Below are 13,903 nucleotides of genomic sequence, written 5' to 3' on the forward strand. Positions count from 1 at the left end.
ACAAGAAATTGATATTTCATATAAATGATTATTTTAATATTATTTTGAAGACACAGTTAAACGCTCTATTACTACTAGAGGTGTAAACAAGCCATGACGCTCATTAGACTTCAAGATGAGCTTGTTAAAAGTTTGAATTGAACTAAGGTTAAACGGATTCAAGGTTAAAAATAAGTTCATTCAAAAGTCTTTAGGTTCACTTATCTAGCTCAACTTGGTTCGAGAGCCTAAACAAACCTTCATTATAATTCTTTTACAAAAGAATCATTATTATTTATAAAATCATGACATATATGTTTCGTTCTAAATCATGACAACAGTCCATAAATATTATTATAAAGGTATATAAACAAACTAATAAAATAATCAGAAAAATAACAATCAAGCAGAGTTCAAGCTTAAAAAACTACCTGCGAGTTGAGTTCAAATTTGAAAAACTACCCGCCAGGCGGGGTTCGAGCTTTAGATATATGAATAGGTTCATGGACTTAAAAAGTTATATACAATTAATGATATTTTAAACACGCATGACTGTTTGACGCTACTGAACGTCTAAAATAGTTATTTGTACTTTTTCATAATTCTTCTAGCTTCTTCAAGGGTCTCTTCATCTGATGAGGCGGTGGTGCTAGCGGTGGTGCTGTTGCCGCCTCCCCCTGTAGGACCTTCATCCTTATTTAACGCGATAAATGCGGAGTATATTAGGCCCAATGTTGCCTGTTTCATATATATAAGAAATTAATTGAAATCTTGAAACCAGCAGCCAAAGAAAGTTGCGAAATAAGCTTTCATGTTTGCAGGAACTGCGATATTATGAGAACTGGCAAAGTACTAAAATTACTACCATGGGGGCTTGAGCCATGTAACAGGTTGACTGGAGGTCGAAACGGGCTGGTTGGATTACTGGTCAAAACAGGTCAATCTATCTAATGTGTTAAAACAGGCTGGTTATAAATTAAGGGTTATGCTAAACGTACCCCCTCATGTACTTCTCATACCCCCTCCCCTACACTTTCAGTTTAACAATTTTATTTGACGTATTACTACCCTCTAATATTTTTGTGTAAAGCTTATCATAATAGTAATATTGATTATTTTTTGTAAAGCTTTTTTTTATTTTCTCTTTTTTTGTGTTTTATTATTCTTTATCATAATATAATATTTATTATCATTATAAAATATATTTAAAGAAATAATGGTATAATCTTTTTATAAAAACGATAAAACGATTTGTATATTTTTATCTTATTATATGTCTCCCGTCCAACAAAAAAAATAATCCTTTTGAGTATATTTAGTTAGATTCAGCCATTCAGGCGTATAAGATTATTGTCACATTAGAAACGGACCAATTTGTTGATCAAATCGATGTTGTTTAATAAACAATTTTTTTGTTAGGTTCGAAATGATGTTGTGTATCACATTAGAAAAAGAAAAAAAAATCCTTCGATGTTTTTTGCATAAACAAATTTTTTTTGTCATTAAAAAAACAATTTTTTTTATAATATGAAAAAAGGGATAAGAAAAACTCTTTACAAAATAAAAAAAACTTTTTAAAATAATAAAGATAATAAAAGATAACAAAATGGTAAGGGAAAACAAAAGGGTTTAAATCGTATTAATGAAAAACTTGAGGGAGGGGGTACGTTTAGTAAAATTGAAGGGGAGGGGGGTACGTTTAGCAGCACGCTAAGTCCCTAAATTAACTAATCAAAACCGGTCAATATTATGTTTTTCTAACAAAATAAGCTGGTAGAATTACTGGTCAAGGCGCATAAGGATGTATAACCCTATCACAAACTGATGAAACTGAGTGAATCTGCAAGATTCTATATCCTGGAGAATAACGAGATAGAGGTGGTAAAACAGGCTGGTCGGGGATAATGAGTTAAAACGGTTGTTGGTCAAAAAAGGGAAACTTTTGTAACGAGTTGTGTTGACCGGAACCACTTTTGTAAAAAAGTAAAAATTACTAATCTCTTCACTAATACGAGTTTTTCGAATATGAATAAAAAAAACATTATTTCATTATTATGATTTTGTGATTAAAATAGTAAGAAGTTTATGCATTTTGAATACACTTTGAACAACGTTCGACCCATTTTCTTTTAAGCTAACTTCTTTTTACACGTCTTAGAATTGCACATCTATGAAGTATTTAAGAAAAATAAACTAAAGGAATCCATGTGAGATTATATACCAGAAAAAAGAAAGCTGTCGATAAGAACGACTTGAGGAAAAAGAGTGCAACCGCCCCGCCAACTACAGCAACAGATATCCGAGCAATTGGTCTTGGAACAGACTCCTATAACACACAAACAGTTAGGTATAATTGTCAAAAGAAAAGAAAATTAAATAAGTAAATGTGTTTATTTTGATATTAAACATTTATTAACGAAAACAATTTTACTTACTGGCACTAAACTTGTTCCTGCTTCAATTCCATCCCTTCCAACCTTAAATGCCGTTTGAAGCACTTTATCAACAGAACATATTGACATAAAAGTTAGCACAAATTTAATAGATCATAAGAAAAAATATATATAAAGAATATTTTATATGTCACATACTGCATTTAAAACAGCATAGTTGATGCAAATTGGACCATGTGATTAAACTTTCTAGTGCTATGAAAATAACCAGAATTTGAATATACATAGTTCATCAAACTGCTTGCTATCATAAACTCATTCAATTTATACTCACATAGTTGATGGAAATCGTTAGGCCATCACTCAAATGTTCAAATTTACATGATTGATAAAACTGTTCATATCCTTCGTTCTGTTCGAAAAACTTTCCATTAGTTACCGCCAATTGAAGGATTTCATAATTTGATGTATACAATCACGATTAGGGATGAGATTTTTTCCTCGAATACTGGCTAAGCAGTTAATGCGGAAAAATATCGGATATCGGTAACTTTATGTCATGCAGAATGTATATATATAGCAATTTAACACTAACAATTCAGTATACGCTCCTACTATCAACAAATTAACCTTTTGCAACTAGCAAAACACTAGCAATTGTAGCAATTAGGAACTGATTAAGACTTAAAATACTAACATTAAACACTAACAATTGACAACTAAGACTTAAAACACTGATATCGGGAAAATCGTGATATATCGGTCAATATTAATGATATTATTGGTACCGATATTTTGACCAATATATCACACAAGGACCGATAATCGATATCCCACCGATAGACTGCATAGAACACTAGTACCATACCAATACCGTGCCTTAATCAATACACGCAATACGACATTTGGTACCCATTTTTCTCAAATAAAGTATTTGGTATTCTCGGTATGGTACCAAATCAATTACATAGGTACCAGCTTTGTTCAAAATCGGTAATCAGCATTTTCCGTATCAGTACCAGTACCAAATCATTACTTCCGGTTCCTAGTTTGTTCAAATTCGGTATCAAAATTTTTGGTAGTACCAAATCATAACATTCAGTACGGTGGTACCCAACTTTATTCAAATTCGGCATCAGTATTTTCGGTACTGAATAATTACATTTGGTACAGTAGTATTTAGTACCTAGTTTTGTTCAAATTTCGTACCAGTATTTTTGGTATCGGTATCAGTACCTAATCATAACATTGGGTAGTGGGTACTGTATTATCGGTAGTTTAGGTAGCGCCTAGCGGTACCAAATCATTACATTTGGTACAGTATTCGGTACTCATTTTTGTTCAAACTCTGGATCGGTAATTTTGGTATCCGTACAACACAATCATTACATTTCCTACAGTATTCGGTACCCAGTGGTTGTTCAAATTCGGTACAGGTATTTTCGGTACTGGTACAGTTCCAACTAACATAATTTAAAACTAAGTTAACAAAATTACCTCTAAAAAAATTAGACTGAGCAGCATAGACTTGCAACCTGCAGTTTCTAGTTTGCACAATTGGACTCACCGTACGATTCTTCGATTTCAAAATCGATTCGTGTGATAATGGAGACTTAAAAGCTAGGGTTTGAGATTTGTAATTGTAACGGTGTGATGTTGACGAGTAACAGACTGGAGGATTTAAAGTGTGAATATTAAACATTGAAGCCATGGATAATAAGAAATAGTGTGAAGTGATTATTTAGTTTTGATTTTTTGTTTATTTTTGTTATCGTGAATCTTATTTATTATTATTATATTCGTGTTTGTGAGTTTGGGAAGAAGATACTTGGAAGAGAGATATGGCGTACGTGGGCTTCTTTTATTCGGGCTTCATAAAATGGGCTAATCACCATGGAATTAGGCTCAAACTGTTTTGGCGTTTCGGTTTCGGTTCGGGTTTCGGTTTGAATGGTTTTGTCGAAAAGGAAAAATTAAGCGAATCAAGTTTAAAGTAGGAAAACCATACTGAAAACTGAATTCTGGTTTTGGTTTTGAACTGTAAAGCTTGAATTATAACATGATGGGTGTTCGTTGATTCGAATTTAGGGATCCATGGTTAATTATCTAACAGGCTGAAACAAGTGAGCTAACAAGCCATTTAACGAGCGAGCTGGCTCATTTCCCTAAACCCTAAACCCGGCTCAGCATGGCTTATTTCCTTTAACGAACTAAAAAGTTGAGCTTGAGCTGGCTCGTTAATGGACGAGAATGCATAAAATCGAGTCCAAAGGCATAAACAAACGTCAAAAGCCATAAATGGTGGCGAAAGGGCCTCCCTTTGTGCTTTTGGGCTTCCTTGGTGTCTTTTGGGCGGCCTTTATGCATTTTGGGCTTCCTTGATGCATTTTGGGCAGTCTTTGTGCATTTTGGGTTTCATTGGTGCCTTTTGGACACATTTTTGCCTTTAAGTTACGTTTGTGCATTTTGTGCAACCTTTATGCCTTTTCATCTATTTGTGAATTTTGGGCTTATTTCCTTTAACGAGCTGAAAAGTTGAGCTTGAGCTAGCTCGTGAATTTTTTTATCCAATTATTGTAATGTTGTATTTCTTTTACATAAATTGATTTATAAAAGGAGAAAAAACTTTTTCTTAAAACACACATAATGCAAATTTTATAAACCATAAGCTATAATATTTGATGCACTAATATTTCCCTAACAGAATATTTTTCTAACAATGTTAATGAGCTGTACTGAAAATTTGAGATAACAAAAAATTACAAATCACAATATTTCTCGGACAAGAGAAAAAAATTGGATTAAACTATTATAGTGTTTGGGCCAAACTAACTCTATTAATCATTTGGTCAAAACTAAGTTCCCGTTTAATATATATTTAATAATTGTGTAGTAGGGAATCAAATACACATGAATGATGGAACAAGGCAACACCCATGCACTTAGGGTCTGTTTAGTATGGGGTAATGGAATAAATGAGAGAATGGAATGAACAATGGAATGAAATGAACAAAGGAATGAAATGAATCATTATTATTCCATTGTCTTATTTGGTTACCATATAGGAATGAAACGAACCATCACTTTATTATTATTTTTTATTAAATGGTAAACTATTAAATCATAATATTTTTTTGTCAATTAATAAAACAGTAATAAGATAATACGATATAGTAATAAAAATATAATAACAATAATAATTTAATAATATTTATACTATAATAAAATAATAATGATGATGCTAAAATAACAATAATAACAATAGGAGTAGTAGTTGTAATAATTAATAATAATAATAATAATTATTATTATTATTGTTGATTATTTTCCATTCCATTCTTAGAAGGAATGAAAGAAAAACTGCCTTTTAATAAGGAATGAAAAATGTTATATATGAAAGGAATTGCATTTCTTAGGAATGATTTATTCCATTGATGAATGACAACAAACATGTTTTATTTCATTCCTTTACAATGATCCATTTCATTCCATGTATCATTACTTCATAACAAACACTACCTTAATGAGTACCATTTTGCATGTTTTCAAGAAATGATTCCATAACACATCACATGCTCCTTTAACCTTGATACATGTTATAGAGCTATCTTATTTTAACACCAAAACATAACATGTTCAACTTCAATTTTAAGTGGGTGCTTCCTTTTACATAGGAGTTTATTTAAAACATGCAATTGGTTTACTTGTGTGTGTGGTGGGTGTGGGTGGGGGGTGGGGGGGGGGGGGGGTCATTCTACTCTATCTCGGCTTCACGACCCAATTTGTCAGCAAAAAGTAACAAAATACAAGGGAGAAACGATGAAAATTCTCTAATTTAGTGGAAAAATACCCAAGACAAACCGGTGGAACAGTATTCCCGACTGGCCCGTTTTTTCCCATCTTTTCCCCGGCACCCCCTAGCTTCATTAGGTATTCTCTTATAAAAATACCAATTATATTATTTGACAAATTCCCCTGTGTTATTGTTTTTAATACACTTTTTGTATTATTAAAATACAATTTTTACGTTACAAATACACAATAGTTTAATCCACAAATCACTTGGATCTCATTCCATCTTATTTCCCAAAAATATATTTATTGTAAAAAGTAACAATAAATAAATAAAAAAATTAGTTGAAAAAAGTATCACTATTGCAATGAGACAATCCCTACAATGGGAGTAGGTTAACGCTACAGGTTTTTTTAAATACGAATAAGAACTTTGTATTGGCTATAAGTCAACATGGACATTTTGATTATGCATTTGTCTTTTGTTGTAAAAATGATACTCTCTAAAATTAAATTAAAATCTAAAAACAATACGTTAACTAGGAAAATACAAATATTTGTATACTTTTTTATAGAATAAGATATTAAAGTAAAATGTACATTACAAATAATTGAAAGTTATCCACATGCCACTATGGTCTATTTGATGTAGTTATAAGGTTTATGTAACCTTATACGACCCCTATGATACATGAAAAAATTAATGTGTCCATCTCTAAAAATAAAATAAGATACTATATTAGTTAGTATAGTATGTGGAAAATATTATACTAGACAATTTTAAAGTGTATGCAAAAGTTATACGGCTTTTATAACCTTATACACGATCTATATTAGTTTATTGAAGTCAGATGATGTAAAAGTAATGTGTTCTTCATAAGTCATGCGTAGGCTCATCAATTTTACTTGTACTCGAAGAAGCTACTCGACCTAATCTTACCAGTACCCGAAGAACCCTTACCCTAACAATCTTGTTACCTGAAAACTGATTAAACCGATTGTTAATAGAGTCGGCTTTTGGTTAGACTTTCAAACATCTAAAAACCGAAATATCTGAAACTGATAAAACTCAAAAACCAAAACCTAAATATCAAACTCGATCGACACCCCTATTTTAGATAAAGATAAAACACCATATATATACTTCAAGTTTCAAAGTCCATCCGTATCTTTTATTGTTTAGCCTAAATCAGATCTAGTCTAGTAACATATTATACACACGTCTTTATACTAATACCAACTTTCAATTATATGTAATGATGAATTAAAAAGGATACTGATTTTAGTAACTTTCTTTCCTTTGGATTAAAAACAAGGAGAATACAAAATTCCTAGATTTTAATGCTTTTATTGAACCTCAAGCTAATATATAACGGGAAGTGGCAAGAAGCTTTCATTGAAGGGGTCAGAGTCTCAAAGGGTCGAGAGGAAGTAAAGATTTTTTTACCGAACACGCGATGGTGGGTTTGGACTACCTGACGTTATATGTAACTGTGGCTTTATGGGCTTGCCTTTTGTCATTGGGTTACTCCGAATTAGAGATGAGATCGGTATTGTATCCGTATCTGTACCGAAAATCATTAAATCTGAATACCTGTAACAAATTTAATGGTATGGGTACGGTACTCGACACTCACTTTGGTACAATTTTGTTCTTTTTTCTAAATCTCCATTAAACTTGATATTGATACCGGTATGGTACCGACAATCAGTTATTTATAATACCAAAACCAAAACATTATATCAAAACTAAAAATGAAACAAATAAACCATAATATAAAATCCATTCATGATGACTGTTACTAGTTATTGATTGGAAGAAGAAAATAAAAGATAACCAAAGTTTGATTGGTTTGATTATAACACTTAGCTAGTACTTAATATTTTAATTATCAATGGTTTTGAAAAACCTGCTTAAAGCCTTGAGGATATAATTAAAAACACGGTTAAAGTTATGAGTTTTGAAAATCCCAATAAAAACCTCCACATATTCCAAACGAGTACTGAGTACCCGTAATACTGGTGCATGTACCCAAAACCGCTCATACATAAAATCAGTAAATCTAAGTAAATCTAAGTATCCGTACACGTACCGAAAAACAACTAAAAGTACAGGTATTATGAAAAAAAATCTCATCCATACAGTGAATAGCCAGAATTTATTCACTCGTTATTATTTTTTTTAACATTAAATGGCAAAAATAAAAAAATACTAACAATAGCCCTAGAATTCAAATTTGGCGCGACTATCAACATATACTAAAACATAAAACTTTTGAGCCAAATTACACCATTGAAGAAAACCAAGCAAACACCACATGCTCTCATCTTCCTCATAGTCAATCCCTTGTACATCACGCTTCACTCACTTGTACTCTCTTCACCAAAAAGAAGCAAACACAGTTTCACATTATCAAGAAAACTGCAGAACCCCGAGGCAATGAACATAATATTATTATTATTATTATTATTATTATTATTATTACTGTTCCCAATTCTTATGTCTCACCTTCTCTTCAAACCCTTCAAACCAATCTCCACATTAATCCGCAATTCGAGCTTTAATTTCCAGATGCCGATGTTAATACACACTTTCTTGTTCTTGCTGTTTTCGATTATTATTTCCATCGTTAATGGTTCAAACGATGAAACCCGTGTCTTGTATTCATGGGTTTACTCAAACACCCAAAATCAACCACACCCATCTTTCCCAAACTGGAATTTGTCCGATCAAAACCCCTGTAATTGGTCATACATTACTTGCTCTGTACAAAACTTTGTCACCAAAATTGACATTCAATCGGTTGAATTGGGGTTAACCTTTCCGTCGAATCTTTCGGCGTTGAGGTTCCTTGATACTGTCATCATTTCGGGTGCGAATTTGACCGGAACGATACCGGATGAGATCGGAAACTGAGTTACCGGTTGAGCTTGCGAATTTGCGAATGTTGGAGGTTATTCGGGCGGGTGGGAATAAAGATTTGTCTGGTGTTATACCTTATGAGTTAGGTGAGTGTAAAAGTTTACAAATTTTAGGTCTTGCTGTTACTAGAATATCTGGATCAATACCTGTGTCTTTAGGTAGATTAACAAAGCTTCAAACTTTATCGGTTTATTCGACTCGGGTTACTGGCGAAATCCCGATAGAACTTGGTAACTGTTCCGAGCTTATCGAGTTGTATCTATACGATAATGATCTTTCCGGTTCAATCCCGTCTGCGTTAGGAAACCTTGAAAAGTTAGAAAAGATTTTATTATGGCAAAACAATCTCGTCGGGTCAATCCCGAAAGAACTCGGTAACTCCAAAAGTTTAAAAGTTATCGATCTTTCGTTAAATTTAATCTCCGGTGAAATCCCGAGTTCGCTCGGAAACCTGATTAATCTCGAAGAGTTAATGTTGAGTAACAATAATATCTCGGGGTCAATCCCGTTGACTCTTTCAAACTGTACTCGTTTAAATCAGTTGCAGCTCGATCAAAACGGGTTAACAGGTTCCATCCCGAGTGAGCTCGGGATGTTACGGGAGTTATCGGTTTTCTTCGCGTGGCAGAACCGACTTGTAGGAAACATACCGTCAAATTTAACGGGGTTGAAGAGTTTACAGTCGATTGATTTGTCTCATAATTATCTCACCGGTAGCTTACCTTCGGGTTTGTTTGAGTTAACGAATCTAACAAAGATTTTATTGATTTCGAATCTCATATCGGGTCCAATCCCGTCTTCTATCGGAAATTGTAGTTCACTCATTAGATTAAGGTTAGTAGATAATAACATTAGTGGGCTAATCCCTAAAGAAATCTGTTTTCTTGAAAATCTCGATTTTCTTGATATTTCGGAAAACAATCTTACCGGTGTAATCCCGGATGAAATCGGGAATTGCACGTATCTTCAAATGCTGAATCTTAGTAACAACAGTCTTTCTGGTACATTACCGAATTCATTAGCTTCTTTAACCAACCTTCAAGCTTTAGACGTGTCAAAAAATCGGTTTTCGGGTCAAATTCCCGACACTTTTGGTTGACTTTCTTTCATTAACCGGCTTTCGATCAGCGGGAACTCGTTTTCTGGAACTATCCCATCATCCATCGGCCGTTGTTCAAATCTGCAGTTTCTTGATCTTAGTAGCAACAACCTTTCGGGTAACATCCCGGTTGAGCTTTTCAATTTAGTTTCATTAGATATCGCTTTAAATTTGAGCTGGAACTCGTTAAATGGTACAATCCGTCTGAGATCTCATCATTAAACAAGCTTTCATCTCTCGATCTTTCGCATAACATGCTCACGGGTGAGTTAATCGCGCTTTCGAGCCTCGTGAATCTCGTTTCTTTAAACGTGTCGTATAATAATTTCACCGGGTTTCTCCCTGACAACAAGCTTTTCCGACAGTTATCCGTTCAAGAATTGGCGGGTAACGACGGGTTATGCCCGTTGGGACGTAAGTCGTGTTTCGTTGGTCAAATGGGAAAGTCAAACGATACGGGTAAAAAACAGTCGAAGAAACTCGAAGTGGTTATCGGGTTATTATCTGTAACAACCGTGGTGTTGGTGATTCTCGGTTTAATAGCGGTTTACCGCGTCCCGAAAGCGAAACCGCGCGATACTGATTTTGAAACGGGAAGTTGGAGTTCGTCGAACTGGAAATTCACACCGTTTCAAAAGGTTAACTTCACGGTCGATCAAATATTAAGAAATCTAACCGAACCCAATGTGATCGGGAAAGGGTGTTCGGGTGTCGTTTACCGAGCAACCCTCGATCACGGTGAAGTAATCGCGGTCAAGAAACTATGGCCCGCAACAATGACATCAGCATACCATGAAAAAGACCACGCACCCTCGAGTACTGCGCGTGATTCATTTTCAGCCGAGGTTAAAACGTTGGGTATAATTCGACACAAAAACATAGTTCGGTTTCTGGGTTGTTGTTGGAACGGGCACACGAGGCTGTTAATGTATGATTACATGGCTAATGGGAGTTTAGGCAGTGTGCTTCATGGAAACAATGGGCGTTGTTTGGAATGGGATTTAAGGTACCGGATATTATTGGGCTCGGCCCAAGGGTTGGCGTATTTGCATCATGATTGTGTACCGCCGATTGTTCATAGGGATATCAAGGCTAATAATATTCTTATTGGGCTCGATTTTGAACCCTATATTGCGGATTTTGGGCTTGCGAAGCTTGTTGATGATAGAGATTTTGCTCGGTCTTCAAGCACTGTTGCGGGCTCGTTTGGTTACATCGCACTGGGTTAGTTATCTTGTATTTATACTCGTCTTTGCGGGGCGGACGGTAAAGATAATATTATTTTTGTACGGGTTGGGTCGGATTGTTACCACTTGTTTGTCCAAGTTTTGATTTTTTAAAGTAATTAGTTTGCCAAATATAATTTCCAAAAACTTTATTATCTCAGTGGTAATATGATTTTCGAAGTAAAAAAGTTAGGGGGTTTAGGCAGTAACAATACACTTTCTGGCTAGGGACGTAAGCGTGCCAAGCGGGTCGTTAGCTACTCGAGATTGGCTCGCTAAAAGCTCGAAGCGAGCCGAGCTTAAATGAGTTTGAGCTTGAGCCTAAAGTTAAGATTGTTCAATAAGGAGCCCGAGCCCGGGTTTTACTTGTCGAGCGCAGTTTGTTGCTTGCTTACCCGTTATTCAGATGTAGCTCGGTTTGTATTTAAAAAGAATAAAAATAAAATTATTTTAACATAAAAAAATACAAAAACTTGAGCTGGCTCACAAGTCGAGTTGGAGCTTAAAAAAAATACAAAAACTTGAACTTGGCTCTGATACCAATTCAAGTCCCGATAATCAAGTTAACGGAGATCGGTGCGAGCGGTGGCTTGAGGAGGAGCTATCACGGGCACGTATCGGAAACAAGTTGGGTTTCCAAACCAAAGTTTCTGATCGGAGTTCTGTAAGATCAAGGAAGATTGTTGTTCGCTCGATTAGATGACCGGAATCGCAGCCAAAGGAGTGGTTATGCGAGTTCATACGGCTGAGTGAATGGTCGGGGACATGGTCACAGAGGTAGTCGAGTTCGGGGGAGCCGAAGAACACATCTATGGATCAAGAAAAGTTCCAGGGAGATCAAGGCCAAGACGGTTGTGAAAACCGAGAAGGTCAAGATTGTGGGTCAACTCCGAGCATGTCTCAAATTCAAGTCCCGTATCGATAATCAACACACAAACTAAACGAATAACCCTCGTTTATATTAATCAGAAAATCTTACTCAAAAAACTGATTACAAACCTATCAAACCCCAACTCGGTTTGACTCTTGATGAACCCTAACTCGGTTGCATCTAGATGAACCCTAACTCGGTTACATCTCGTGTGTGCCTTTTGGATGAACCCTAACTCGGTTGCATCTCACACCACCACCTATAATGTCTAATCATACATCGGTTTATATAGACTAACCTAACTTGCTAGCCAAGACATTACCAAATATAATAAACCCTAATTGTAACATCATAAACCCATAAATATTAATGAATCTCATAGGCCCAATAGGTCCAACCGGTAACCAACACGTGACGGGCCTATTAAGTTGGAAATCACTTCCAACAGTTAGCCCCTTTAAGGATAAAACGTAATAAATTCAGCCATTCATAAATTAATGGCCGAAAATCGACACCACTAGTCAATTTTGGTTCTGATTTCATCTTTAACGGGTCAAATGTAACAAACATTATCATATATATCATGCAGAAATCGGGTACATGATGAAAGTAACAGAGAAGAGTGACGTATACAGCTTTGGTGTGGTCATGCTAGAAATATTAACCGGTAAGCAGCCAATCGACCCCACTATACAAAACGGGCTGCACATCGTGGACTGGGTCAGACAGAAACGAGGCGCAGTTGAGGTGCTGGACACGAGTCTACGGGCCCGGCCCGAACCTGAGCCTGAGGAGATGATGCAAACATTAGGTGTGGCATTACTTTGTGTTGCAGCGGGCCCTGATGATCGGCCCTCCATGAAAGACGTTGAAGCAATGTTGAAGGAAATACGGCTCGATAGAGAAGAGGGTTCAAAAACCGAGCCCAAAATGACCCGAACGGAGAGTGTAGGCCCGTCAACCGATGCAATGAAGTGCTTGTACATTGAAAGTAATAGCTCGAGTTTTGTTGCTTCGTCGATGTTGTACTCGTCGTCGTCGAATGTTGGTAAAAATGGAGTTTAGTAGATAGTGTGAGATGTTTAATTTAGGTATTTAAATGTAGAGTTTTTATATTTTAGATGTTTTAATTTCCATGTTTTTGTAGAGACAAAGCAAGAAATAAATGGATTAAATCATGAACAGTTTTTCAGATTGATTTATATAATTTATTTAATAGTATATTTTGGCAATTATATTTGTATTAATTATTTATTATAAAACTGTGACAAATTTTGGTGTATATTTTAAACCAAATTTATTGTTTTATTGAAATTCATTTGAATGATTGAATCATAAAATAATAAAAATAAAATCACAGCTAAGAAACTTTAAAAACAGGTAAAAACACATCACCAAATGTAGGCAATAATTTAATATAAAGTTAACGAACTAAAAGAATACAGACAGAGCATGTTTGTGTATGTTTGTTTAACTTTAACTAAACAAATGATTAAATATGAACAATTAAATGAACACGGTTTCTTGCCCATGTCCATTCACTAAGAAAATAAGTGTGTTGATGTTTTGTTTATGTTCGCTTGTTAATGGTATACATAAACGGATTACTAATGTAAACAA

The 13,903-nt window shown here is 34.9% G+C and overlaps 1 protein-coding gene and 1 pseudogene across 2 annotated transcripts; one reads left to right on the forward strand and one right to left on the reverse strand.

Annotated features, from left to right (window-relative positions):
* Positions 1 to 460: 460 nt before the first annotated feature.
* Positions 461 to 4,109, reverse strand: LOC143597664 (uncharacterized). The gene is made up of 4 exons (XM_077076102.1): positions 3,870 to 4,109; positions 2,415 to 2,476; positions 2,201 to 2,305; positions 461 to 717 (listed from the first exon to the last, which is right to left on the reverse strand). Exons 1-4 carry the CDS (start codon positions 4,081 to 4,083, stop codon positions 562 to 564), a joined length of 537 nt encoding a protein of 178 aa, XP_076932217.1. The 5' UTR covers positions 4,084 to 4,109; the 3' UTR covers positions 461 to 561.
* A 4,258-nt stretch (positions 4,110 to 8,367) lies between these two features.
* LOC143597666 (uncharacterized) lies at positions 8,368 to 13,460 on the forward strand (annotated as a pseudogene). The gene is made up of 2 exons (XR_013146969.1): positions 8,368 to 11,410; positions 12,873 to 13,460. The product of XR_013146969.1 is annotated as an uncharacterized LOC143597666 (transcript).
* Positions 13,461 to 13,903: the final 443 nt, after the last annotated feature.

This window comes from Bidens hawaiensis, unplaced genomic scaffold (assembly GCF_021521415.1).
Source record: "Bidens hawaiensis isolate Kalapana, Puna unplaced genomic scaffold, B.hawaiensis_p1.1 tig00048827_1, whole genome shotgun sequence".
NCBI lineage: Eukaryota > Viridiplantae > Streptophyta > Magnoliopsida > Asterales > Asteraceae > Bidens > Bidens hawaiensis.

Bases quoted from the DNA above. Each gene is read 5' to 3' on its own strand.
- LOC143597664 (XM_077076102.1), bottom strand. From the start codon at position 4,083: ATGGCTTCAATGTTTAATATTCACACTTTAAATCCTCCAGTCTGTTAC. The intron at 2,477-3,869 runs GTAATTTTGTTA...CTGTTGATAAAG, and splicing joins TCAGTCTAATTTTTTTAGAG to TGCTTCAAACGGCATTTAAG. The intron at 2,306-2,414 runs GTAAGTAAAATT...TGTGTGTTATAG, and splicing joins CAGGAACAAGTTTAGTGCCA to GAGTCTGTTCCAAGACCAAT.